The sequence below is a fragment of the Anticarsia gemmatalis genome, chromosome 10, assembly GCF_050436995.1.
Source record: "Anticarsia gemmatalis isolate Benzon Research Colony breed Stoneville strain chromosome 10, ilAntGemm2 primary, whole genome shotgun sequence".
Taxonomy (NCBI): Eukaryota; Metazoa; Arthropoda; class Insecta; order Lepidoptera; family Erebidae; genus Anticarsia; species Anticarsia gemmatalis.
In genome coordinates this window covers 11,460,539-11,487,028 of record NC_134754.1, presented here as the reverse complement: position 1 = coordinate 11,487,028, position 26,490 = coordinate 11,460,539, and the positions used below count along the sequence as shown (strand labels likewise).

The 26,490-nt window shown below is 35.1% G+C and overlaps 2 protein-coding genes across 5 annotated transcripts in view; one reads left to right on the top strand and one right to left on the bottom strand.

Annotated features, from left to right (window-relative positions):
- Window positions 1–234: 234 nt before the first annotated feature.
- On the top strand, window positions 235–9,406 carry LOC142976113 (uncharacterized). The gene is made up of 14 exons (XM_076119348.1): window positions 235–377; window positions 933–983; window positions 1,840–2,061; window positions 2,474–2,559; window positions 2,814–2,877; window positions 3,099–3,233; window positions 3,866–3,964; window positions 4,984–5,193; window positions 5,606–5,836; window positions 6,337–6,374; window positions 6,684–6,735; window positions 7,126–7,272; window positions 7,975–8,208; window positions 8,604–9,406. The coding sequence occupies exons 1-14, from the start codon at window positions 342–344 to the stop codon at window positions 9,222–9,224; spliced, it is 2,226 nt and encodes a 741-aa protein (XP_075975463.1). The 5' UTR covers window positions 235–341; the 3' UTR covers window positions 9,225–9,406.
- A 281-nt stretch (window positions 9,407–9,687) lies between these two features.
- Window positions 9,688–26,490, bottom strand: part of rols (zinc-RING finger and ankyrin repeat domain-containing protein rolling pebbles) — a 206,831-nt gene continuing 190,028 nt past the window's right edge. For all 4 annotated transcript variants that reach the window (XM_076118934.1, XM_076118938.1, XM_076118935.1 and 1 more), the window contains 13 exons: window positions 20,154–20,329; window positions 19,101–19,245; window positions 18,676–18,807; window positions 17,596–17,727; window positions 16,836–17,041; window positions 15,056–16,502; window positions 14,508–14,755; window positions 13,862–14,147; window positions 13,440–13,550; window positions 13,024–13,181; window positions 12,768–12,847; window positions 12,210–12,444; window positions 9,688–11,881 (listed from right to left, as the gene is read on the bottom strand). In XM_076118934.1, the coding sequence (XP_075975049.1) occupies window positions 11,588–11,881; window positions 12,210–12,444; window positions 12,768–12,847; window positions 13,024–13,181; window positions 13,440–13,550; window positions 13,862–14,147; window positions 14,508–14,755; window positions 15,056–16,502; window positions 16,836–17,041; window positions 17,596–17,727; window positions 18,676–18,807; window positions 19,101–19,245; window positions 20,154–20,329 (3,650 nt within the window). In that variant the 3' untranslated portion in view covers window positions 9,688–11,587. The remainder of the gene's footprint in view (window positions 11,882–12,209; window positions 12,445–12,767; window positions 12,848–13,023; window positions 13,182–13,439; window positions 13,551–13,861; window positions 14,148–14,507; window positions 14,756–15,055; window positions 16,503–16,835; window positions 17,042–17,595; window positions 17,728–18,675; window positions 18,808–19,100; window positions 19,246–20,153; window positions 20,330–26,490) is intronic.

Here is a 26,490-nt window from a genome sequence, read left to right as displayed (position 1 = left end):
AAATAATCTCTTGGCATACAGCTACATCCCTACGCATACCGAACCATCTCTAAGCGTGCAACGGGAATTCTAGCTATTTTTGACGCAGGTAGTAAGACCAGGTACAATACGACTCAAAACAATGGCTGTACATTCCAGAAACGTACCTACGCATAATATAGTGAGGTGATTTACTATAAAATACTATTTTCACTCTATACCCACGTTGTATGGTGTGATAGCTGTTCAAGGCGCGTCGCCCCATTTAACAGACGCAAAATAGTGTTATCTCAAGTCGCGACCCTAGATATCTGAGGCCAGTTTTATCCGCTAGCCAGTCGTTCTTGAATGTTCAAATAAATATGAAGTTATTGTGGTTGTTTTTCGTTTTACCAGCGGTATGTATATATTTATTTATTTTTGGTTTATTTCGTGAAATATATAGAAATGAAAGGTTATATAGATGTGGAGCGTTTATTTTTATTTTAATTTAGAAAGTTTTGAAGTACTTAATTGATAAAATGAGTGGTGTATATTTTTTTAAAGAATAGTCGCTATTTAAAAAAAAAGAGGAGTGTTAATAAGATATTTAAGAAATATGTTTGTGTGATTTATTAAATTAAAATCAGTAATTTAAGCTTTATTGATGATGAAATATCGTTGTTATTTCGTTCAGATAATGCGACTAAGTAATATTTTATCGGTCAATCCAAGTTAAATATAAGAATTTTTATGCAATCTATAATCTTGAGTTCACCTTAAAAAATATATTTTGTTATATAAACTACGCTACAGTTCAAATATTTTACATTAAATATAAATTGTAAATATTCTTATATTAAATAGATTTTATATTCATACAAAAAATCTCCCACACACGAAAGGAAATGGTTATTTTTTTATACCGATTTGCCATGAAATATTGTTTTTTAGATTTATTATTATTTTTTCAGATTTCAGTGCAAGCTGCTTGCGGTTATTCTTACCTAATAAACTCACGTCTGGTAAGAATACATACCTACTTAGTACCTACACATCTACCAAAGTGAAATCACGCCTTTTTTTCTATAGGTATAGGCAGAGACCAAAGAATAATTAAAAATGCATCTCTAACCCCCGATTTCTGAGAACATTTAGCGGTAGTTTATCTATTCAATAGCTTTTATATGAGTTTTTAACGCTATTGAATAGATAAACTACCGCTAAATGTATTCAGAAACCGAGGGTAAGTGTTATTGATAGTATTAAAATCTATCCATACACGTACTTAACTTATCGTTTGTAAACAAAATATATTATTGTTCGAGTACGATAGTAATTAATTAACTTTCAGTTTACTATTGTTTGTTAACGATTGCTACTTAAGTTTTTGTTTTTGTTAATAGATAATGAATATTAATTTATACGGATGAGAATTTCTAAGCCTTTCATCACTGGAAGTTCATTTTTTACTCTAAAGTTTATAAAAATATATTTATTAATTGATTAAAGTACCTCATGGCACATATTAAAAGTACCTAACTACAATATTTATGCATTGTTTTGATATGCATCACAATATCGGCGTAATATTAACTTTGTAATAATATACTTAATCAATATGTAATTTAAAAAATGCGATATACGTATGTAGTATGTAGGTATATATACTTACCCTCTTATTCATAAACACACTATAAACCTATTTTAGTTAAAACACTACTAAAATAAGTTTTCTCTTTTTCATTTCGCTAAGGAGTGAAAGAAACAAAAGTCTTTACAAGCGTTATATAAGTTCATATATTTTTATGAATACGAGGGTTATACCTACTATATTAAATGCAGTAGATGTATCATTAAAAACCTATTTCAACTTTCCAGTGTCGAGAATGGAACTGTATCAACACAAAACTAGGTTTACCAAATGCTCTGCCACCTAAAGACACTACTAAGGCTATATTAACCCAACTCCTACCTCCCGGGGCATGGCAGTCTGTGGTAGATACAGTCCTGGACAACTGCTATGAGAACAGGACTAAGAGATACACGAATACTTGCCCGGGGCAAGCGTTGTTGCATTGTGTTGTGGACCAGCTGATTAGAGTAAGTGGGAACTTTTAAAAAATCGTGTTTTCTTGTTAGCGCATGGTTTATGACAACATTTTACTATGAATTTTAAATCTTTGTATGACGACATACCTACTTAATCCAAAAGAATATACATTGCTTCACTGAGAGCTTAGGAATTCGACAAATTAAGCTAGACAAGCACTTATAAATATTTTAAATGCTCAAGTAATCGTTTACTCTGTAGGTACCTACGCTCTCACTGTGAAATTGATTTACCTATGGACTTTTATGACGAAAGTTTTAAGGGCATAAGGGCAAAAACTATCTTATTCACAAAAGATCTGAACCAGAAAAGCTTACATTATAGACTGACAAGATATTTACCACGGGAGTTAAATTTAAGATAGGACAATAAGTTTAATAACTTATTTTTTTATTTTATCAGAACTGTCCGGAAGAAAGCCTGAGTAAAGATGATTCATGTTCGATGGTGACATCGCTTGCTGGCCTCAACACCATGTTTTCACAGAGGTAACATATTATTTAAATTAATTAGTTGAATAAAGGCTATGGATGAATTCCTCGATTTGTGTAAATTTGCTGCTCTAAACCCCGGTATCTGAGGTACAGTTAGCGGTGGTTTATCTATTCAATAGTGTCAAAACTCATATAAAAAAACGCTATTTAATAGATAAACTACCGCTAAATGAACTCAGAAATCGGGGGTAAAAAATCCAATGAAGAAATAAATGTTTTGGTTGATACATAATATTTTATTGTTTCAGTAAATACATAGGCCTCGAAAAGAATTTGCCATCGGAACGACGACCTGCATGGTTCTTGACTCATGTAAGTACCTACACATAAGTTTTGATTACATTTATTGAATTTAAGTACTAGTAACCACACATGGTGGTTTATTGTATTTGAAAAACTTCATTTGCTGTCACTAGATGGCATTGTACCCTCAGCCAAAATTAATAAACTTGTTATTTAATAGTTGAGTACGAGATAGTAATTGATCACAGATATAATATTAAACGAAAAAATATAATCATTTGTTTCCACAGTACTTTGAGCAGAAATGCTGCAATGTTCCCGAGTTGTTCAACGCGACTTTGCTTCAAGAATGTGGCTTCAACTCCTTCATAGCACAACACACTCATGAGCCTAAATATCAAGAAACACACACACCCAATTTGCAGGTAAGATTACAAACATGCCTTCTTAAAATGTAATTACAAAAGGGATAAAATATCAGACGATATTTTGCACCTTGTTAAGAATTTTGCCCGACTCAAGAATCGAACGTTAAAGCTCGTGATTAGCAGTTTTATACACCAATAGTCAATACCTAGGCTCCAAATGCAGTCCCATTATTGTTTCTTGGTTAACTTAAATTTTATTTCAACTGCTTTTATATCCCTCCATCCAATGGTTGCCTGGAAGAGATTGCCACTGTGCGATAAAGCCGCCAATTGTACTTTCATTTTAAGTATATTTTATGTTATTCGTGTTTCCTTTATCCATACTAATATTATAAATGCGAAAGTAACTCTGTCTGTCTGTCTGTCTGCTACTCAATCACGTTTAAACTACTGAACCAATTTGCATGAAATTTGGCATGGAGATATTTTGATACCCGAGAAAGGACATAGGCTATATATCATCACGCTACGACCAAAAGGAGCAGAGTACCAGTAAAAAATGTTTCAAAAACGGGGAAAAGTTTCACCCATTCTCTCTTATTGGACGCAAGCGAAGTTGCGCGGGTCAGCTAGCGGTACAATAAAGAGTTTTTCATTCATTCAATCTTAAAATTGAATTTTGATTTCAGATTCAACCTCGTCTTCGTCTTCCACCAGTTAATAATGACGACGATATCATAAAAGCTGTTGATTTAAACCTGATGACGACACCCATGCCGTCTGTTGTAGTAAGTAACACAATGTTTGTTCTTTTCTTTGTTGTATAGTTAGTGGTCAACCTAGTGTCAAAGTTGTTCAAGCCGCCCGAGAGGCCTTTGACGTGGCTTAGCGACTGTTATCTTAGTAGACAACGACCGGGACCGACGTAGCACGGAGACGCCCAGTTCAAATACCACTATGCGGTCAACCATCTATGGAATGACCGCGACAATGGTTGCTTCACCCACGGATCGTTTAACGACCAGTAAACGCAACTGGCTATGGGCGCCTCATAGTAACACAATAGTCACCTTACTGTTGGACCGAAAGGTCCGAAGCTCGTTTCCGGCATCAGAATGGAAGAAGGAACCATCGGTATCCTTACATGCATACTACTGTTGAAAACTGGTATACTGCAACGGCCTTAGGCATGTCAAGGAGTAAAAAATAGTTTCTACAGAATCCGCTAGGGGCGCTGCTATATTGTTCTTCTATACTTATATTATAAAACTAGCTGACCCGCGCAACTTCGCTTGCGTCACATCTATACTAATATTATAAAGCTGAAGAGTTTGTTTGTTTGTTTGCTTGAACGCGCTAATCTTAGAAACTGCGGGTCCGATTTGAAAAATTATTTCAGTGTTAGATAGCCCATTTTTTGAGGAAGGCTATAGGCTATATATCATCACGCTACGACCAATAGGAGCAGAATACCGGTAAAAATATTTATTGAGGAAGGCTATAGGCCATATAACATAACGCCACAAACATTAGGAGCGGAGTAGCAACGAAAAATTATTCAAAACCGGGGAAAATTATGACCTATTCTCGCTTATGTGACGCAAGCAAAGTTGCGCTGGTCAGCTAGTACAAAATATCCACTGATCTGGTTAACTGAAGGTTATTTTTCTCTTATAAAACATATTTTGAGAACTAGAAGTATTTATAGAGACATGTTCAAATGCTCTAATAAATTTAACAAAAATAAAGGTCTTTTTTTACAATATTGCCAGTGGCCTTAAATTAAATAATCGTTTTATTTTCACAGGATTCGTCAACCACAGATCCATTAGACTGTTGCGATATGAGTGAATTCATTCAGCCTAGTTGGAGGTCCCAGTGTGGGTTCCAATTAACATGGAGAGGTCATGATAGACTGGTTATTACTAATACTTCATCGCCAATGAGTACGGAGACTCCGACCACCAGTACTGTTGGACCTGAGCCGCCTAAGGATTTGATGTTGTTGCCTCAGCCTGTGAGTATCTTTTAGATGTAGAACTATATTTTAGTCTGTTGCGTTCTTACAGCTAAATAGCTAGCTGAGAAAAAAAATGAATTTATGTTATTTCTGGTAAAAATATTATGCCATTTTTCTTTGGGAAATTTATTCTGGCATAGTCATTGACACCAGTGTTGTCAATTTATGAAATGCTTTTCAAGTTTTTTATTATAACTGATAATAGATGAGACTACTTCACTGCGGTTCCATAATCAGTTTTTTTTTTAATAAATTTAGCCAGCTTTCTTGTCACATTATATGTATATTATTATGTAACATACAAAAATATATCGCAATAATACGAATAATTAGTGTTCACAAATTTGGATCACCATTCAAAACTTATCATAATAAAATACGAAAATTAAAAATCACCTCTCCATTCCAGTGCCTACAAGAGACCTGTGTATTCAGAAAGCTAGGCATCATAGGCGACACGGGCAACGTAGACACAATGGCGTACATGAAACTGTTAGACAACTTTACCGACGCCCATCAAACGTGGAAGAAAGCCAAGGCGAGAGTAGTCACCAAATGTTTGAGCAAAAAAGTGAAAGACTATGAAGGAGAATGTGAGATTAATAAGATATTAGCTTGTACTTTGGATGTACTTACTGAGGTTTGTATTGTGCTAAAGTTGTACATACGTAACTAATAATTAAAAATTAAAGAAACGCCCGATTTTATACTCAATTTTTTTCATACTTTTTATAGATTGGCTAGTTAGGTAAAGCCATTCTAATATTCCCACCACCAACTTTCTCCCCATTCAAAGCTACCCATCTAAGTAAATTTCCTCTCCTCCCCTCACTTTCACCTATAACCTAACCCTATAATTTTTTAACGGCTCAACCGATTTTCATCAAACATGTCTAAGAAAGCTTACACATAATACAAAAAAACTAAATTGAAATCACTGCAGCCGTTTGGAAGTTATGATGCGACAGACAGACACACACAACACACAAAGACACGTCAAACTTATAACATTCCAGAGGCAGAGATCAGAGACCACTTGATACGATTCTTACAAACTTGCTTTGTTTCATTCTCACCATCTTGGGAAATAAACGGAAATCAAGATTATTTCATTTGACAATCATTGTGTATTATTTTCAGAACTGTCCGTATAAGAGGAAATCAGAAGATACGTGCAAGTGAGTAGAATAAGATTACCTTCTATCTCATGGATTTTCTATAAAAAAAGTACTATCTCTGCTTCTATGATGGCGCTCTTTTGAGTGTAGACTGACCCTCTTATTCATAAAAATATAATAATATGAAGTTATGAAAGGCTTATAAAGAGATTTGTTTCTTTCACTCCTTAGCGAAATGAAAGAAAGAAAACATATTATAGTAGTTTTTTAACTAAACTATGTTTATAGAGTATTTATGAATAAGAGGGTGAGACTAATGAGGAATATTTTTTTCGAGAAATTTTAAAAAATGCTGTTTTGTGATTTCAGGCACAATAAACATAAGACTGGATGTCAAATTAGTTCATCAAAGTTTAGACCGGTAAGTAATACCGATAAGTTTTATAAAGCATGTAATTCGCTACCTTTAGCACTGTTATTGCGTATTTACTCTTTTATCTTTCAATTTTTACTTTTCTGGCAAGACTCTTTCACACAGAGCTCCATTCGTTTTATGTAATCCATCTTTGTTCGAGAAGACAGGAATAAAAATCTAATTCTATCTATATAATATAATCAAATCTATTGTTTTAACTTTTTTTTTTCTGGCAAGACTGTTTCACTAAGGCGTCCATTTGTTTTCTGTTCTATGCCTTCGTGCAGGAACAGAATCAAATGGAGCCCTTTTGTTAATCCAATGTTGGTATTATAAAAATCATGCTCTGTAAAGGTATCAAAATTGAAAAATTTGGTTTATATTTCGTGTTTTCAGAAACATCGTCGTGAAATATGTCTGCTGCCTCCTCTTGTAAGCTTTGATCTGTTGTCTGAATGTGGTCTAGACTATTTGTATAGGACCGAACATGTAGTTGTTCAAGAGCCTAAGCCGAAATACGCGTGGCAGGCTTCACAGTATTTGGTAAGTAAATTTGTTGAAAAATGTTGCTTGTTGCAAATAATGGTGTTGATTAGCGAGGTTAGGTGTTACAAGCTTTTCCATCGCAGTTTCTAATTTTATATTAAATATAGCTGACCCTCGCAACTTCGCTTGCGCCACATAAGAGAGAAAGGGTCATAATTTCCCCGTTTTTATATCATTTTTTACTTGTACTCTGCTCCTTTTGGTCGTAGCGTGATGATATTTAGCCTATAGCCTTCCTCGATAAATGGGCTTTCTAACACTGAAAGAATTTTTCAAATCAGACCAGTAGTTCGTGAGATTAGCGCGTCCAAACAAACAAACAAACTCTTCAGCTTTATAATATTAGTATAGATTTTATTTTCTTTACAATCTAACACTGTCAACTAAAACTGCACTGATTCAATTTATTTTTCTTTGAGATAATCTAGAAATATGTGTATTGTGCAGACACTTGAACACCGTAAGCAAAGTCCTGCATCGTTGGCCACTTTCAATGAAACTGACCGCCGTAGCCTCATCCGCGAGGACATATGTCTTTATACAAAAATGATAAATGTCTATATACAAAAATCGTTTTAATTACGGAAAAAATAAAAATATTACTTTAATTTATGCTATTATTTAATATTATTGTATCACACCAAAAATAAACATTACCTATATCTTTTTTTTCTATAAAATGTATTTCCTTATTTCTAGTGCCAAGACCAGTTCCCCTCGACAACTTGTCTTCTACAAAACATGGGTTTATTAAACAAGTACAAATTCATGGACTACTTCCGTATGAAGGACAAAATCCGTCAGTTTACTAAACAGGGAGAATGGGCCGCGTTACAAAAGGCTTATATAAGTGCTTTTATCAATATACCCATGTATGGTGATCATTGTAGCTCGCAGAAGAAACTGTTGAATGTCATTGATGCTATGATTATGGTGAGTTAAAACTTTATTTCATAAATTGTATGGCTTTAGTTATATATTAAATATACATATAGAGAAATAATTAAAAGACTGAGTGAGTAGTCGAGCTGCCTAGCACGCATATAATAGAGAAAAGATAAAAAAAATTATGATCGATTTATCGTATTAAATCGATAAAACATCGATATGCTAGTCAATTTAGGACGTATTCGACATTGTCGACTTAATGTAGCATACCTACATATGTGACGTTAGCATTGATTTTAGCTCTTACAGTATACGCTAGGTGCGCTGATAACTTCGTGAAACGAAACTTCAATAGACACGTATAGATTATCACTATTCACACAAACTTCTCCATTACAGCTCGAACACATTTTATAATACTTTTATCTTTCGTTTTACAGACCTGTCCAATCTCAAAACGGGTAAACACACCGCAATGCACGAAAATCTTCAAAGACATGATAGACACCACTCCAATAGACAACCAGAACGCCACGAAGCAAAGACTCCACGAAATTATGAAGCACTACCATTCTATATTCCTCGCAGACCAACCGACCACTCCTAAAATTACCCGGGTTACACAGAAAAAACATACAAAGACACATAAAAAGCCGATTTATAACTACGGCTTGTTAGATTCGGAAGCCTCTCCGAAGGTGAAAGTTATTGATGTGAAGCCTATGTTTCCTTTTGACCCTACAAAACCTATTCCTATAATTTTACCTGTGTATTTGCGGGAAAAACCTAGTCTGGAAATTGCAACGCCTTTTTATAACGATGGTGTGATGAGAAGCAATCCTTTCGCGCTTCATGAGAAGATAGCTGCAGCTAGTGTTACTACCCCTAGAATCCCCTCAACGGCTAGTTTTACTACGCCTAGAATCCCCTCAACAGCTAGTTTTACTACCCCTGCTTCCACCAGTCCTCTAGTACCTTTTTTGTATAACACTAGATCTTTTCCCTCGGTCACTCCGGCTATCCCTTCGGATCCATTTTCAGAATTATTTACGCCTGTTTAAATGTTAAGTAATAATCTGTTTTTTATTAACTATTATTATAAGTTTCTACATATTTTTCTATTAAGAAAATGTTGTTTCCTATTCTATGGAGTGTTATGTGTCTGTTAGGGGAAGAGTTGACATGCTTTCTTGACAAAGTTGACCTTATTATGTGTTAAAATATAGAAACTAATAATAAATAATGATTTTATTTCTAAAATCTATTATACCCATCTTTTTAAACTTAAGTTTTGGACTTCAGATTTTAAAAATATATAATTCTGTAGTACTTAATACTTAACCAAAATTATTTATCGACAGCTCGATTTAGATCGTTCTGATGTAATAGGCCTCCCCAGCTCCCTTATAGAAAAAAGGTTATGTTTACTTAGTCATGCAATGCAGATTATGCATGAAAGAGTGAATTAACGAATGAAATACCTGAAAGAAATGTAGGGGAAAGGATATCAATAAAAAACTGAAATAAAGCAATATGAAAAATTTAATACAATCATAATAATAATATGTACTGCCTGAGTAACTATTGTACTTAAAATATTTCTTATACTATCATAGCTATAAGTAAATGTTGCATTAATTTCCACCAATTTAGCTTCAGTCTTTAAAAAATTGAACATTTGGCCAGAGTTTTGTGTTTCACGGAATAAAAACCATTTAAAACGGTTAAGAAATGCGAATAATTGATACTTTATTGCGTTTTTTAACTGCTTTTTATACATAAGTGATTATACACAGTACACATCTCAATCACTATTATAAATTAAATGTTATTAAGAATTTACAATTCAAAACATTACAAAATACGGCTATGCATCGGGTTCAAAAATAAATAAAATTATTTATCAACTAGTAAATATAACATACATCACTCTTTATATAGATACATCCAACACAACAAACAAAAAAAACTTCATTACAATTGCATTCCTAAATTTCACATAATTTGAACTCACTCTAGTAATTTATTTAATTTAATAAATTATAAATAACGCAAGAAAATGGGCAAATGAGTTTTACTCAAAAGATGATTTTTTAAACAACAAAATTGCATATTCAACCCAAAGTTTCGCACCGAAGATATTTTTTTATAATTTTTCTAAAGAATTTAATTAAAGCGTTCTAAAAAAATGGCAAGCGATTAATAAAAATAAACGTGATTATATTCGAGGCTAAAAAGCTAGACTTATTAAGACACTGTACATTGTCGAATACTTATGTCGTAATAGGAAAGGATTACATATTTACATGTGATCACATAGTAAACGTAGTGCCTACACAAAGACGGATTCTGAGATGACAAAAATCGCAAAAGCATGTGATATACAATACTTAAATATTGTACCTACTCGGGTAGCGTTTTGATGCATTTTATTCCGCCCTCCTTATAAAGTCGCTGGATCCGTCAATGTGCGTACATAATATTATTAACTATAAAACATATTAGTTAAACTCATATTTGTATCTACATAGAATAAAACACTACACGGACGTGTAAAGCCGTTGTATAAGTCGAAAAAATCACAAAATAGCAATAATTTTAACTGTCCGTAGATATTTTGTCTTTAGATTTTCATAAAAAGCGAAAGAAAACACGCGTGGAACAAACTCCAAAATAAATTAAGCATTTTTTTGATAAAGATACAATTTTATAAGTAATCTCACAATAGTATATTATATTGTTCTCTTACAATACCATTTTTTGATTTAGACATCTATTTATAATTAAGTTGTTCAACTACCCACTGCCACTACCACATTAAATAAAATAATCTTGTAGAAAGTGTATTAAAAACTTTACAGATAAAATAAGATCTAAGAAAATAATGTGTTGCTATTAAACAATATTATAGTAGAAAACTTCATTCGTTTATACAGATAACATATTCCTATATCGTTCGTTCGTCACAGATTATATTTACAGTCAAAATAATTCTTTTTAGAATTATTATGTGAAATATAATAAAAGTAAAAGATCTTAGATCTGTTTAAGATATTTATACAATACCTGCTGTAGTATAAAGTAAACTTGTGTACAAGGCACTCTTATACAAAATCGATGGGTAATGGATTTGAATAACGATGATCTGTAATTTCAGAAATAGTTTATTCATAACTGACACGATGGTCTACTAACTAATTAGTAGACCAGCCAACAGACACACCAGGACACAAAAAGATGAAGTCGTATTTGTCAGATGTTGTCAAACCCTTTATTTTTTCTCGTTGTTCAACTAGTACCTAAATGAATAATAAAATGGGCATGGAACATTTTCTCACGATCAAAGCTTTTTGTAACGATTTTAACAGCATTGATAACCAAATAACACATGCCAGTTATAAATAAAAAACCTGAACTGTAAAACTTATGGCATATTTAGACTGATAGTATCAAAATTCCTCATAGACCTCGTATCACCGTTGAGACTATGGGAGCCAGTATTAATTCTAGTAAGTATTTCTTGCTGGAGAGCCTTGAGTGTTCGTATGGCGGACATGTCAGTGGCCGGTGCGAGGAGGAGAGCGCGGCGCGCGTGTGGGAGTGCCTCGGAGGGCTTGTTGAGCGCGAGGATAGCACGTGACATGGCGTACGCGCATTCAAACGCGTTCGGCCGCAGGATGGAGGCGCGCGCCGCTAGGTCGAGAGCTTCTGATGGTTCCTGGAAACGAAAAGTATATCGTTAGTGCTAAATTCTGTATTGTTTTATGTATCTATGGAGCGAGTCCTAAAAGGTACAATCGTGTTTTACTCTTTTTTGTTCTATTGCCGGGGAAAGGCCTCTACACAGAATAAGAAATATTGTATTTAATATACAGTGGCAGGTTTGAAAACTTTGTATGCTTTTAACAACAGCATCTTGCATTAACTTCCTAAACATTTTAAATTTTAATATGAAGTCTGTCGGGGAGATTCGTACGGATGAGAAAATAAGTTTTCTTCCATATGGGAACAAGAGTTTAGATATAGTGTAAATCAGCAATACTTACATTCAATTTCCTCTTACACCTGGACAAATTCAGCAACAAATTAGTCTTCAGCTGTACAAACGCAGACACATGTTCCTGCGGCACGGGCTGCGTGCTCGGGGTCGTCAACCCCTCGTCACTGATGAGAGGGTTGATCTTCTTGAGCGCGTACTGGTAGCGGTGCGCCGCTTCTGAGGGTCTGTTCTTACGGTACAGGAGGTTCCCGTCTTCTAGCAACTTGTTTAGCAGTATTAGCCTGGAATAATCGATTTGATAAGTTAGAATTTGGTCATGGGTATCGACTGCTTATTAGGTAGTGTTCTCAAGAACCCAAGTTAAGTTTAAGCAAAATGCTTGAATACAACTTAAATGTAAGATTATCTGCTAACGAAACGAAAAAAGAAGAAATGAAACAAATCTAAATCAGCAGAAAGCAGATCAAAGGTTTTGATACTAACTTTTTTAGATTCTTGTGATTTAAAGCGGCTGTTGTTTTTACACGAAGCATTTTAAATTTAAATGATAATTATATATTTTATATTATATTTCTATAAAAATATATTTTATAGAAATACTTACATGAATTCTGGTTTGCCTGAAGCCATAACCCACGTAGTCGGACCAAGCTTAGCTCCTTTTCTCAGAAAGCAGTTCACGACCTGAGGACAAAAGAAAAAAAATATCATCACCATTCTTCTAAAGAAGACTTAAAATAAGTTCAAAAGTTAATTTTATGCGATTTGTGAAATCAAAGATTTTTCTTGTTATCGTTTGATAATTAATATACATAGGAAATATTTTCAATGCGTGCTTATCTTATTCGTATGATACTTACGGGAACATTCCTCTGTCCAATAGCTCTGTCAAGTGGCCTCAGTCCACTGTGATCGACCCTCTCCAACGAAGCTCCTCGCTCCAGCAGTATATCGACCAGATCTGCCGGTCCACCACATGCCAGACCCAAAGGTGTTCGACCGCTAGCGTCTGGTTGATCTGGAGTAGAAGAAGGAAGTTTAGATAGATAGCCCAGAAAATGGTGACTGGAGATAGGAAATGAAAACAAGGTACAATAAAAATATATTTATTTACATTCAAGGCAGATTAAAAACCTTGGGGACGAAATTGAAGTCGAAACTTTATGGCCTTCAGTCTCTATATACTGATACATAGTTTAGCATAGTTTTTTTGGTAAGATTGAAAAGACAGAATCATCCATCAAGGGCATCAAAGTAAATGTACAGTAGATCTTACCTATTGTAGCTCCTTTATCAAGCAGCATGATCATAGTAGGTAATCGTGATCGGAGGCATGCCCAACCCAATGGAGATATGCCATCAGCATCTGTCGCGTCCGGATCAGCACCTGCAGGCAATGATATTGTTAAACTTTGTTTCTACCTTATTAACTAGGTGGAGTGTAAAGACTTTTAAATTTTCTTTTTAGAAGACTAAATGTTAGAGATTCTTAGAAGATATTTAAAACCACCAGTTTAATGAAGCATTTGTTGAAAAAAACATATTGATTGATTGACAGTCAAACTACGGCTAGTCTATTACACTAGTTATTCTATGGTCTAAGTCCATTTGATTCATCGGTTTTCCCACATAGTCTCAGTTCTATAGAATATCTTTATAGTCTTTCCTATGGAGAAATTACCATATCGTAACACTCACCATGATCCAACAGCATATCAACAACATCGGCATGTCCTTCAGCCGCTGCGAGAATCAGAGGTATCTTCCCTCCAGAGCCCATGACGTCAGCACCGGAGTCCAGAAGCCTCAAAACTAACGCCAATCTTCCATTCTTAGCAGCTAGCGCCAGTGGTGATAGTTGTCTTGCATTCAAAGAGTATGGAGTTGCTCCTCTTATGAGGAGTGCGTCTGCAATGGCGGCGTTGCCTTGAGAGCAGGCGGCTGTTAGTGCGGTCTCGCCTGTTACTGGGCAAATGCCGTCGGGCTGCAAAATAATTAGTTGGTTAAGTTCCTATAAAGAAAATGATTTTTTGGTCCAATTTCCACGGTGTTTTGGTTTTTTTTAGTTGGTATTTACGGATTGTCGTTATAACGAAAGGATTTATATTTTACTATTTTGCTTTGTTTTTAGTCACACTAACATAATCAATCTTGTTCAAGAAGGGCTTTTATAAACCAAGGAGAAATATTTGAGGATAAACCCAAACGAACTCAAGACGTTCGATGTGCTAAGCAGAGCGGCTATCAACAAAGTCTTATCTGAAGCCTTTACGGGCATTACTGAGGATGTGAGTACATATCTAACACATATTAAGTCCTTAAATCGATCATTATGTATACTCACAATCAACTCAGCAGTATCAAGTAGATATTCCACAATATCCAAATGTCCATTCTGAGCCGCAGCTATCAGCGCATGCCTGGACCCTGGGACTAATTGTTCGATATTATCATCATCGATATCCAAGGAGTTCCTGTCATCTCTACCAGTTTGACAGCCAAGGAGGTAGATGACTGTGTCACGGTGACCGTTCTTCGCTGCGTGGACTAATGGAGTCTGTTCTGCGGTGTCTGTATGGCTTAGTGATGCACCTAAAATAAAGATGGCATGGTTAAATAATTTTATTTATCAACCACTGCTGGGTAGAAGGAGACCCCTTTTAGAATATGGGAGGTTTCAGGCTTTCAGTCCTCCACGCTGTTCAGATGCGGATTGAGATCCTAATAATATGGTAAAATGTTTATTCCTGTAAATTTTTATGAGTGCTTAGAAGATGCACTTTGACTTCGAGAGGTATCAGAAACAAACAAATCTTTATTACTACTGTGTTTGACAAGGGGTACGCAAATGATAAGATCTACCAGCAAAGTTAATATTAATAGTATAGTCACCTGCAGCAATAAGTCTCCTTGCAACATCAGTGTGCCCTCGTTGACAGGCCAAAGACAAAGCGGTACATCCTTGAGAATTCGTCATTTCTAAATCAGCACCAAATTCTATCAGCAGTCCAACCATTGCCAATATTCCTTGGTAAGAATACATACACAACAATGGAGCATTGCCAAGACATTCAGTAATTTGGTTCGGAGACCCTCCAGCCAAGAGCATTAGCCTAGAAACTTTCACATTCGGCGTGTAAATATTCCTCAGATTGGCAATAGCTTCGCCAACATTGGCCGAACTTGTTGCCACCAACATGGCTTGCAAATCTCTTGGACATAACCCTAGTTGAGCTGGTCCCATATTCCTATACATATGAGCTTTGAGAATGTGGTGTCCTAATTCCATCGATTTCTCTGAATCTAATGGCGCTTGTACTCTTGATAGTCTAAATGCAATACCACAATGTCCTGCTCTCAGATCACAGAGGAACTTGGGACTTTCATTGTCATCTCGCCTTATTAACCATTCCCTGAAGGATGGGTGGAAGAACATGTAAGTGTTGTCGATTCTTTTCACGAGGAAGTCAGAGAGGGATTCGAATCGGTGGCAGAATTCATCCCAAGGTAAGAACGTGTTCACCAACAACGAATTGACTGAATAGTATATTTCTACTAAGGTGAGCGGGTATAGTGCGGCTAAGCAGACACTTAGGATATGAGTGACTTTCTCAAAAGATTGTACTGTTGGGAATCTAAGATTGAATTGCAACAAAAATATCTGCGCCAACGATATCGGTACCACTTTGTAATTAGTCGATTTCACCACGATATGACTCTTCTCAAGTAAGTCTAGAATTAACTTTAGGAACAAAAACGAGCCTTGGCTCAGATGTAGAACGTATTGCGCGAACTTCATGACAGAATTGTGGACCCCTTCAGACTTTCCTGTTGAACATTTGATATTGGTTTCTATGATGGGAGCTGCTTGTAGCCTCACGTTGAAATACTCCAAGAGATCTTTATGAACATTGTCTGATTCGTCAAGACCCAGCCTCGTGTACGGCAACTGTTTAGTCAGCTCTAGGAACTGAGTTCTGACTGTTGCCACTACCTTTAACCAAGTAGGCATTTCTGCTACATGTCTTGCTAAGAAAGACGCAATAGTGTATCCATGATCTGGCCTGTGGTACTCTGCTTCGCAAAGGCCATCAACAAGGATTATACTGTTGGATGAATCTATGCTTCCGTTCCTCCTTAATATGATCAAAGGTTCGATAATTCCTCTCATGAAGGCGAGGTCTGGGTCTGCAATGCATTCTTTTAGAGAGAGGCAGGCTAGTAGATGTGGTTCGCTGAGGAGATATTCCCTGTATGCTTGGAGTCGTGGAGCTTGGCAGAGTTGAGCTGCTAGAGAGTGGACGAATTCACCCACCAGACATGTGCTGTTGTTATCGGCCTGTAACAAAAAGAATATAATTATTTAAGTGTGAGAAGAAGATAATTTTATATTGGCTAGTCGAGGCGAAAGACTGAACTTCTAATATTTATATTCGTACGTTTTTCGTTATTATCAGCTGTTCTGGGTTTCAGCCTAAATTATTTAGCTGATTTGTTTTTGAAATTGATCTCGTGATAAATTGAACTGAACCTGGTATTACGCCTAGTGATCATTTCGTCTTTTCGTCTCCCATTTTACCGGATATCTACTATACGTAGGTATCTAGTATAATTCTGTAATACTGTTTATCGTAGATCATACTAATACAAAGTAGAGCCAAATAATATTTACCTGACAAAAATGATAAGCGACAACATGCGAGGCCAGATGGGTGAACATTCCAATAGTTAACTCTTCGGGCAGCAGTTCCCTGATGTCGGACTGTTCTCTCAACTCCTCATATTCACAGTTCCTCTTCCTTCCGAAGCAGGAGTATTCCACCAGTTGTAGAATTAGTGCTGTCTTGCCCGTTCCAGGGCAGCCGGATACTAGGACACCTGGTGAAGAGAAAAAAGGTTCAGTTAAACAATTCAATGGTTAAACAATTTAATGGCAAGAGAAAACATTGAGTCAAAATAAAATCTTCATATTAAAATATTTTGCTATGGGCAATAGAAGAATCTTCTTCTGTACCTCGATTCTCTACCATATAACGATAATAGACTAACGACAACCGGCTAGTTATCAACATTTTGACATTTAGAAGGTACTGCTAAAATATTTCCTACGACACCCGTCAGAGGCGCTGTTTAGATTATCATACAAAATTTCTCGATGACAAGTCGGTTGACTGTAGTCGATAGTAGTACAGAATCGAGCTACTGAACAACATTCGTAATGCTATTCGACGAATTTATATTGCTGTTTGTAGGTCATTGTAGGTGTCAAAACAAAGGTTTAGGCTTACGAACAATTTTAAAGCGGATCACATGTTGTAATATTATGTTTCAACTGTTACTAGTAATGCCAAGAGATCAAATGATAGCATAACAAACGGAACATAAGGTTCAATCTCAAAATCAAAAATTTGGAGTATCACTAAATAACATACCAGCAGAACTGGAGTCCAAAGCTTTCTCCATGTCTCTCATGAGCCACTGTCTTCCGGAGAAATAGGTCTGGTTGTCTGTTGAAGGCACTTCGAAGAACAGAGGTCGTAACGTCAGCTGGGGTGATGGGTGTACTGTGAAAGAATATGGTTAATTAGTGACAGTGTCTTTACTATTTGTAGACGAGGAGAGAACATAGATAAAAGGTGATAAATTAGATTATTCACGGAAAGAAAAGATAAGGAAAACAAAAAATTTAGATGAAATGACACATAATACGTTCGCTATACCAACTATAAGTTATAGGAAAAGTCTAAGTAATTAAAATAATAGTACCCTTTAGTGTTATAAATGTTATTTAATGTCGTTAAATGCCAAAAAAGAACCCTTATAAAAAGATCATTGGAGCCATATTAGTTACATGTAACTCGAGCAACAAGTCAACGTGCTTCTAAATTTACTTATGCTAATAGGCATCCATTTTTTCATTGTACCCAATAATATAAAGCACAGACACGATTGCTATAGAGGGGAAGTACCTGGTATCAATAGAAAAACTAAACATACTCGTGTATGAAAATTTGGGTCTACTTTTTCTAGCCGAAATATAAAAGTCAAAGTTCGCAAAAATAATTTCAATGATATTCAATTACGTATCTAATTACATCAACAAAATGTAATTTCAACAGCTTATTTTAAATCTTCCGTGTTTTTTGTCCACTTGAAGAAATATTAATTTGATATAACAAAGCATCTTTTTTGCGTGTCTCGAAGAAGTCTTAAAATCGTTGCTAGGTACCAACAGTAGTATTTATATGTTTAAAGTAACGGGAGGCTAACATTTCTAGGTAGTGTTTAATATACCATCAATCTTTTGGTATAACTGTTATCCACTAAAGGTGAATCTTGCAGTACAGTAGCGCAAGTTTTTTGCATTATAGTGATGATCATTTTAGATTTAAAATAACCTGAAGAAGTCGTTTTAGCAGTATTTTTGAAATGATTATATTGGAAAGATCCAATTTTCATACAAAGGTAGGTTTTTTGAAAAGGCCTGTTGTGGGAAGAAGGTGAAGAATTACCTTTTTTGATTTCTGATGAAGTAGAAGACTGTTTGTTGTTGACCCTCGCTGATCGTCTGGCAGCCGTCTTCCTAGTCTTGAAGAAACCGCTTGACATCCGCGTCAGTTCATCTGATCTGCCACTTTGGAGTGCTAGAAAAATAACAGTTTTTAATTGAAAAGAAGTAAAGCGTTTCGAAAGACTAATAATTTGAGGATAGTGGAGCTGATTTAAGTTAATAATATTAACCATGTAAATTGTCTCAGAAATTCTTCAATGAAAACATGGTTAACAAGGGCTGCTTTGGGCGGTTTTTTGTTACTTACAAATAGCTCTTTAGTATGCTAGGGGCACTGGTGAGTTTGAGCATATATTGACTGAAGCTATGTGGTTGATAATGGTACTGAGAGATTTTTTTAAGATGTATATGTTCAAATAAACTTACTGTTAACAGAATGTCGTCTGCTGCCAGGACTGGATGACGAGCAGTTGCTGGCTGCAGACAACGACATAGACGCTAGAGAGCCGAGGGAGTCACGTCCTAGAGGAGTCGCCACTTCCACTTCTGAAGAACCGGTGAGAGTTGACACCTGAAAAAAAAAGTTGTTATTCAATGTACTGATGATTTTTTATCTTATTTTGGTCTATTGGCTTTAATTTCGTATAATGTTTAAGACTTTTTATTTTCAATATTCTCGTAGCTCCTTTATTTTTTATTAAGGCATTTATCAATTGCCATCTTTGTAATTTGTGACTTTTCTACTTTTCACATCAATGAGTACAGTAAAATTGGGCAATTAGACAAATAATTCTAGTATATCCACGCAATACTAAGTAGAGTTAAAACAAAATTGTTTAGCGTAACGTATTTTATTTCTACCTAAATCTTCTTAGTAGAAACATAATCCGTTACATGATCACGTAATAACTTATAAACAACGGTAATAAGACGACATACATGATAAAGTGAATGGCGTATAATAAATAATAAACGTCTGTGTCATAAGTGTTAGGTTCGGGGCCGGGTTAGAATATCTGTTTCCATTAGGTCACTTTGCTGTTTAAATTTCAATAAAGACTGTAGGATTATTGTTTATACATGAGTCTTGACAGATGATAAATACGGATATACGATTATACAAACGACTGAAAATCTAAAGTCCATGTTCTAATAATTCAGTCCTATTAATATGAGGTTCTTGTGTTTAGTGTCATTGCTATAATCGACGACAAAAAAGAATTAGCTCAAAAAATTCTAAAACGTTTTCATGCTAGAATTTGAGCCAATTTATTATATCAAGTTTTTGAAAACCTTGTCACTAATTTATTTTATGAGTCTTTACTGGGTAACTGTACTATATCACATATTACACCTATAATGCTAGACGACATGTTATTAAAGACTATGTACCTAAAAATACATCCAGCGTTGATACCAACCATAATAGACACATAAACAACACCAATTCAACAGCTTAACCACAAAATCCATACTAACCGGGCTGGTATTATGAGAAGCCAAAGTATGAGCATCAAGCGACGCGAGCGAGGTGCAGCTGTCTCTGGCCTTGTTCCTGGACCCTCGCCGTTCTCCCAGGAGCAGACCGAGCCGCATGTACAGGTCGTTCTGCCGCCGGGACTCGTAACCTTGCTTGATGTGACCTCCTTCATCGTCTGTGGGGGAAATGAAAGCAACAATTAGAATATGTATAAAAAATGGTAAAAGAAAATGGTAGGATTTTCTTAGGGTCTTTATAATTTAAGTGTTTTGTATGAGTTTAAACCACAAAGTATATAAAAAGCTCGTCAGAATCAACTACTTGTGTATGTTAATTATGGTGATTCATCAAGGTAGTTTTAAAAATATGCATAGATTTTAACCTAAGAGAAGTTTAAAAATCTAATAAAAACCACAAGATGGCTGGTTTCCTACTATGTTTACCAAAAATAGTAAAATTAATGACCACGATTCATACATGACAATATAATTATACAAAATTAAAAATCTAAACATGAAGTGCTGTCATTAAATATTATAGTGCAAAATATACAACATATTATGTTCAATAAACACGAACATGATAACAAACTATCAAAATTTGAACTCCATGCATAAACACAATCGTGCAAATCTTACACACACCAAAAAAATATTATACACCTTAGCTATACAAAAATCAAACAAAAAAATACTAGAAATACATTGAACTGTAAACTGCACACAGCAACCCGCAAACCACAAACCGTAAACTGCAAGTTTCAAGAACCAAAATATATTGTATAAAAACCACATTGTCGCCACCTCTAGAAAAGATTTTGTAACTCATATGCAAAGGCTTGCAGTTTGCAGTTGGAATTTGCATTAAACTATTCATATGTATGTTTAACTATCGCAATAGCAAACACACAACAAACCACATAGTTTCGTACCAATCTCAAACAAAGGTTAAAAGAAAAGATTGAACCTTTGGTAGTACTGTGATTTCACACAAAAATTCACCTAAAAAGAAAACTATACTCAAGACAATTTTGTGCAATATCTTATAACACCTACATATTTGATATTTTATAACACAAACCCAAACTAAAGGTGAACGAAAAAATCTTACTGCAATAATCCACGTACCTACATAAAGAAAGCTTTCAAAGAACACTTTACAATAATTATTCATATATCAATTCGCATGTGATTCCACCATTTCTCTTTCAACAAAACAAGCCAAGATTTTTCATATCCTTTGTCTTACTTTCCCATGACATTTATTCTCAAATTAAAAGGTGTAACGATCCATATTAGGTGGTGAGAGATCATGGCGCCTATTGTATGTAAACAGGTATTGTAATCGTAAAATTAACACGTCAAGCGATTGAGAATGTTGTTACAATGGTTTGGTAAAAAGTGCTAAAAGTGATGATTTCTTTACGTAATGTATGGAAGTCAGAAAAGGTAACTTCCTCCTTAGATTTTTATACGCAATATAAAGTTCTTCTAGCTACTAACCTTCAGCGCAGATATTGTATGGATAGATTAAAAACTAACTTAGTGACAAGCGCGATGAGCATTTCCATTTTTTTAAATCAGTCCTAGTTGATGTCAATCCCAATAGATATTTTGCGTAATTATTACTGTCATACCCAAATGTTATATGTAAAGCAGTAATAAATACGCTCTTTTTATAACACGTCACGTGCCTTAATCCCAAGTAACTGTTAAGAACTGTGCAAAATATACGAACGTGATACCACCTGGATCTCATTCTCGAAGAGTGAGCATCAAAATAAATGTTTACAATAAACTTTAGTTATTTCTAATCCTATCAAATTCCTAACTAACAATAGGTATTATTTCACGGTATCAAGGGTAAACCTGCGTCGTTTGTCAAGTGCGGTACCGTAGTAATCTTACCGTTCTACCAATTGACTATACTTAATGTTACGAATGTTTGTCCTGCTTTCACGGCTAAAGGAATAGATTGTCGAGCCGCGAATAGTTGATTTGTTATATTAAAGCGTTTGTGTTGTGGATACTAATACTAAGCACCAGTAATCTTAATCAATTTTTATTCCAAAAGTTCACTAATGCTCGTGAAATATCTATTTGAAATGAATGTATAAATGTCAGGCAATTTCAAATGTAAAGTTATTGTTTGATACGAAGACAGCTTATGAATTTTGAATTTGAATTTGAATAGACGGAAAGAAAGTAGTAGCCAACTCCATAGATACTAGTTTCCGAGTTAAAAACTAAGCACCTAACCGTCTCCAGCTTTAAATAGAAGTGAAACAAATTTTATGGCCCCTTTACCTACTTCAAAATTCGATAAACTCATAAATTATGAGACTTTGGCAATTTTAACTACTGAAATGTTAATAGATTTAGTACAGGAGTTCTATCTACAAAATCCCAAGCGTAACTCATTACTATATATCAGTACTAGTACAAGGTACTGTCAGGAAGATGTAAGAAGATCCTCCGCACCTGCGGAAACCGCGGCGTGGGAACTAGCGAGATGTTCATCAGATACTGTAACTGTGTTGTACTGTAGGGCCTTAAGGGAAAAGGTATAAGCGGGTTTTATAAGCGTTTTTGTGTGTATATGTCTTTTTAGGGCCCTAAGGGAAAAGACAAAAACGCTTAAAAAATCCGCTCATAGATTTTTTAAGCGTTTTTGTGTTTATATGTCTGTTTATGTAAGTTTTGAGTTTAAGCTACTTTTAGGGGATATATAGGGGATACTTTAGAAAGACATACATACACTCATAATATCGGTAATCACTCATCATAAGGTCATATGCGTAGTACTCGTGACCAGCGGTCTTGTATGAGAAGAGGCAAGGGGTAGCGTTTTTTGGTCACTGCCTACCCCTATGGAATAAAGGCGTGACATTATGTATGTATGTATGTGTCTATACAAACAACCAACTTGCTATAAATAGGATTTTATAGCAAGCAATGGTTCAGTGTTTTGTAATTGTCTGGATAGGTTAAATTGGATATTAAGAAATTCAAATTTAGGTTTTCTAGATTCAGACACTCTACAGTAGTCACGAGTTCACGCCGAGCGAGCACTAAAACATGCCTATCTTTAACACTTATTAGTATCAAACATAATAAATCTACTAAACATTTACCATAAAAGGATCATAAACGAATCGTGGAACCGTGAATTTGTGATGCATTGGGACGTACTAAGATATGTTTTGATTAAAATTTTGCGTATAGAAAGAGATACGTATACATAATATAGTGCCGTATCTTTCCTGCACTAGAAGTTAGATCTTGAGTTGCTTGACGTTTTGGTGGAGATTATGACGTCATAGTGTGGCTAATGGAGAAAAACTTTGGCTTTTTGCAAACAATGCAGTTTTATCGAGAAAATAGGATAACGCTCTATAAATTAGGTAAAACTTCCGAATCATTTTAAGCTACTGACTTTTGTGATTTCGTTACTCAGGATATAAGTCTATCACCTAGCCGAAAAGATATCCAATTCGGTTAAGCCGGTTAGACGTAAAAGAACACAAACAGACACACAGTCACATTCAGGATATTTAGTACACAGAGCTATTTTGAACAAAAGCTATCAACTTTAGCAAGTGAGAATACGGCCCCTGTATCTATTAGATCAGATGAAGACATTTTAATCAAATGTCAGGTGAGTTTGCATCGCGTCATGAGATCAGTGTAACCTATATCGCTAATGTGAAAGGTCCTAAGGTTTTCTATGAGGTAATTTACTTATTAATTGAGATAGTGGAAGACCTTTTATTGAGGACAAAGAAATTGACGTGGTAGAAATAAATTGATTCTCATTTGTTTCTTCTGCTATTGACATTGCTATCCGTAACTCAATTCTCTACTACTATCGACTCCCGACAACCGATCTGTCATCGAGAAATTTGGTATGAAAATCTGATCAACGCCTCTGACGGGTGTAGTAGGAAATATTTTGGCAGTACATTGTACCTGTCAAAATTTCGATACCCGACAGTACTGACTGTACAGAATCGCGCTACTGTTGTAATTCTGAACCAACGATCTCTATGCTACATTTTATCAGAATCGGTTCAGCAGATCAATAGTGTTAACGACATCGTAACAAATAAACTTGTATTGGATTGAATAGTTTTTTGAATGTACAGAAAAAATATTGAAGCAATCGTTGCAAGTTGCGTTTTTGGGTCTCTAATTTGCTCAATACAGGGTTGCTAGTTATGATAAGAGATCGAAAGACTTCCAGGTACAATTAGTAAACTGTAATAATATCCGACGCTTAACAATAAGTTTAAATATATTGATTAGTTACAGTTCTGCTCTACAACCATCAATTTTAAATCAGTAAGCTTTAACATTACTAAAAATAAATTAATAATCGTACACACAAAGAGTCGAATGCAAATCAATTACTTGAACATTTAAAAGAACATGACCATTTATTTAATGGCCACAATAATTAGCTAGGCGATACTATCGCGGACTTCGTGGCCCCAATCTCGAATGACAATGTTTCATTGTAAAGATCTATTCAATTGTGAAATTATTTTGTTATTATGCATGTATGTTATAGAAGTAAGGACAGTTTTTAAGAAGAACAAGTGAGAAACTTTGCGCTCGCTCGGTTAAGGACTAACCGTGCCTCTTTTAGAAGGAGACCTTTGCTCAGCAGAGGGAAACTTGTGAGTTGAAGTTAAAAAAATATGTCTGCGATAAATGGCAAATGGTATTCTTTGCTTACTTCCTACAATAATGGGAACTAAGACGTGAGTTTATATATCGAGTAATATCGACGTATGTTAATATATTATGCATATATATACATGTATTCTATAGCCTATATATTATTTTGGTGTATAAGCTATAATACTGCCAAGTTTTATCAAAATCCGTTTCGCAATTTTGGCGTGATTGAGTATCAAAAAAATATTTAAAACTTTCGCATTCCATTTTAGTAAGATTCCAAGTTACTTCTTACTAACATAAAGAAGCAGGCATTGTCAAGATAACAATCAGTTTTCTGATCACTTCATAAACTAAATCAAGCACAAAGATGATCTAAACATAATCGATGGCTACCGATTGATCAAGCCAGGAAGTTCAACTCATCAATCCAAGTAATTAGCTGATCACGACCGAATGGAATCAATTAGCTCACTCATTCGGTCTTTGAATGGAATGAATGATCGCTATCGTGATTGGTGAGTATGCCACTTTGAAATGGATTTATTATTGTTTTAGATTTATGTTTCTTGTTATAAGTAAAGATTTTGCATTTAAGAAACCTGTAAATATATATTAATACTAGCTGACCCAGCAAAAGTGGTTTTGTAATATGAATGAAAAAAAAATGGCACTTAGGGCTATGAAAAATAGATGTTCAAGTTTGGTGAAAATCGGTCAAGCCGTTTCGGAGGAGTATAGTAACGAAAACTGTGACGCGAGAATTTTATATATTAGATTATTAAAGTAATGAATTCGTAACTGATATTTAGCTAAGACGCGAGAGTGTTATAGAAGCTTTCCAACTAAATAATAAGGGCTTTCCTATAAACATTTATTTAAGAATGTATTATTCATAATCAACCTCTTTGTTTTTGCTGTTTATTTTTATTGTACCGAAGTTGTTAGTCACTTGGTAGGAATTTTGATATTCAGCTTAATCTAACGACCGCAAAACTGCTCCCAGTCTAAGCGAGAGATTAATGCGAACAAAGTCGCAAGTAGTAACTAGTCTATACTCCATTAATTTTAAAAGGTTCACATGATCACATACAGCATTATCAATCCATTGAACGCAGCTTCTCAATGGTGCCTGCACTTTATGTTTACAAAAACGATTCCCTTCATTGATCAGCCGGGATGTGGTTGGGAGAAAAACTACCGTCCCACGGTTCAAGCAGCAGGTTTCCAGTGTTCCTGCTTGTTCCCTGTTCCCAGTGCTGTCTTGTAGTATATCATTATGAATGTACAATCTCCTATTACCTATGTTGTTGTTGAACAAGATTTTTTTCTGCTAAGTGGTGTCTTTTTGTTGGTTTTGTTTAAGACTAAGTACTCTAGGAATAGTTATTAGTAATTAAGGGAATAACATGTAATCAGATTCTAAAGAGTTGAATAGTGAAGTATATTAACATCATCTATTCATCTATTTTATTGTCATTCTGCTCGGCCTATCCCGAAATACGAGTACTAGTTTTTATTTACTCGTTTATGCTATTATGCAGTTAATCCATTTTTTGTTGGGAGAGTCTCGAGAGGGAGCGGGAGCGATCGGGTCACCGATTCATCAACATTTGTAAGAATTTGATAAAATAAAGTATTTTATCAAATTCTTATT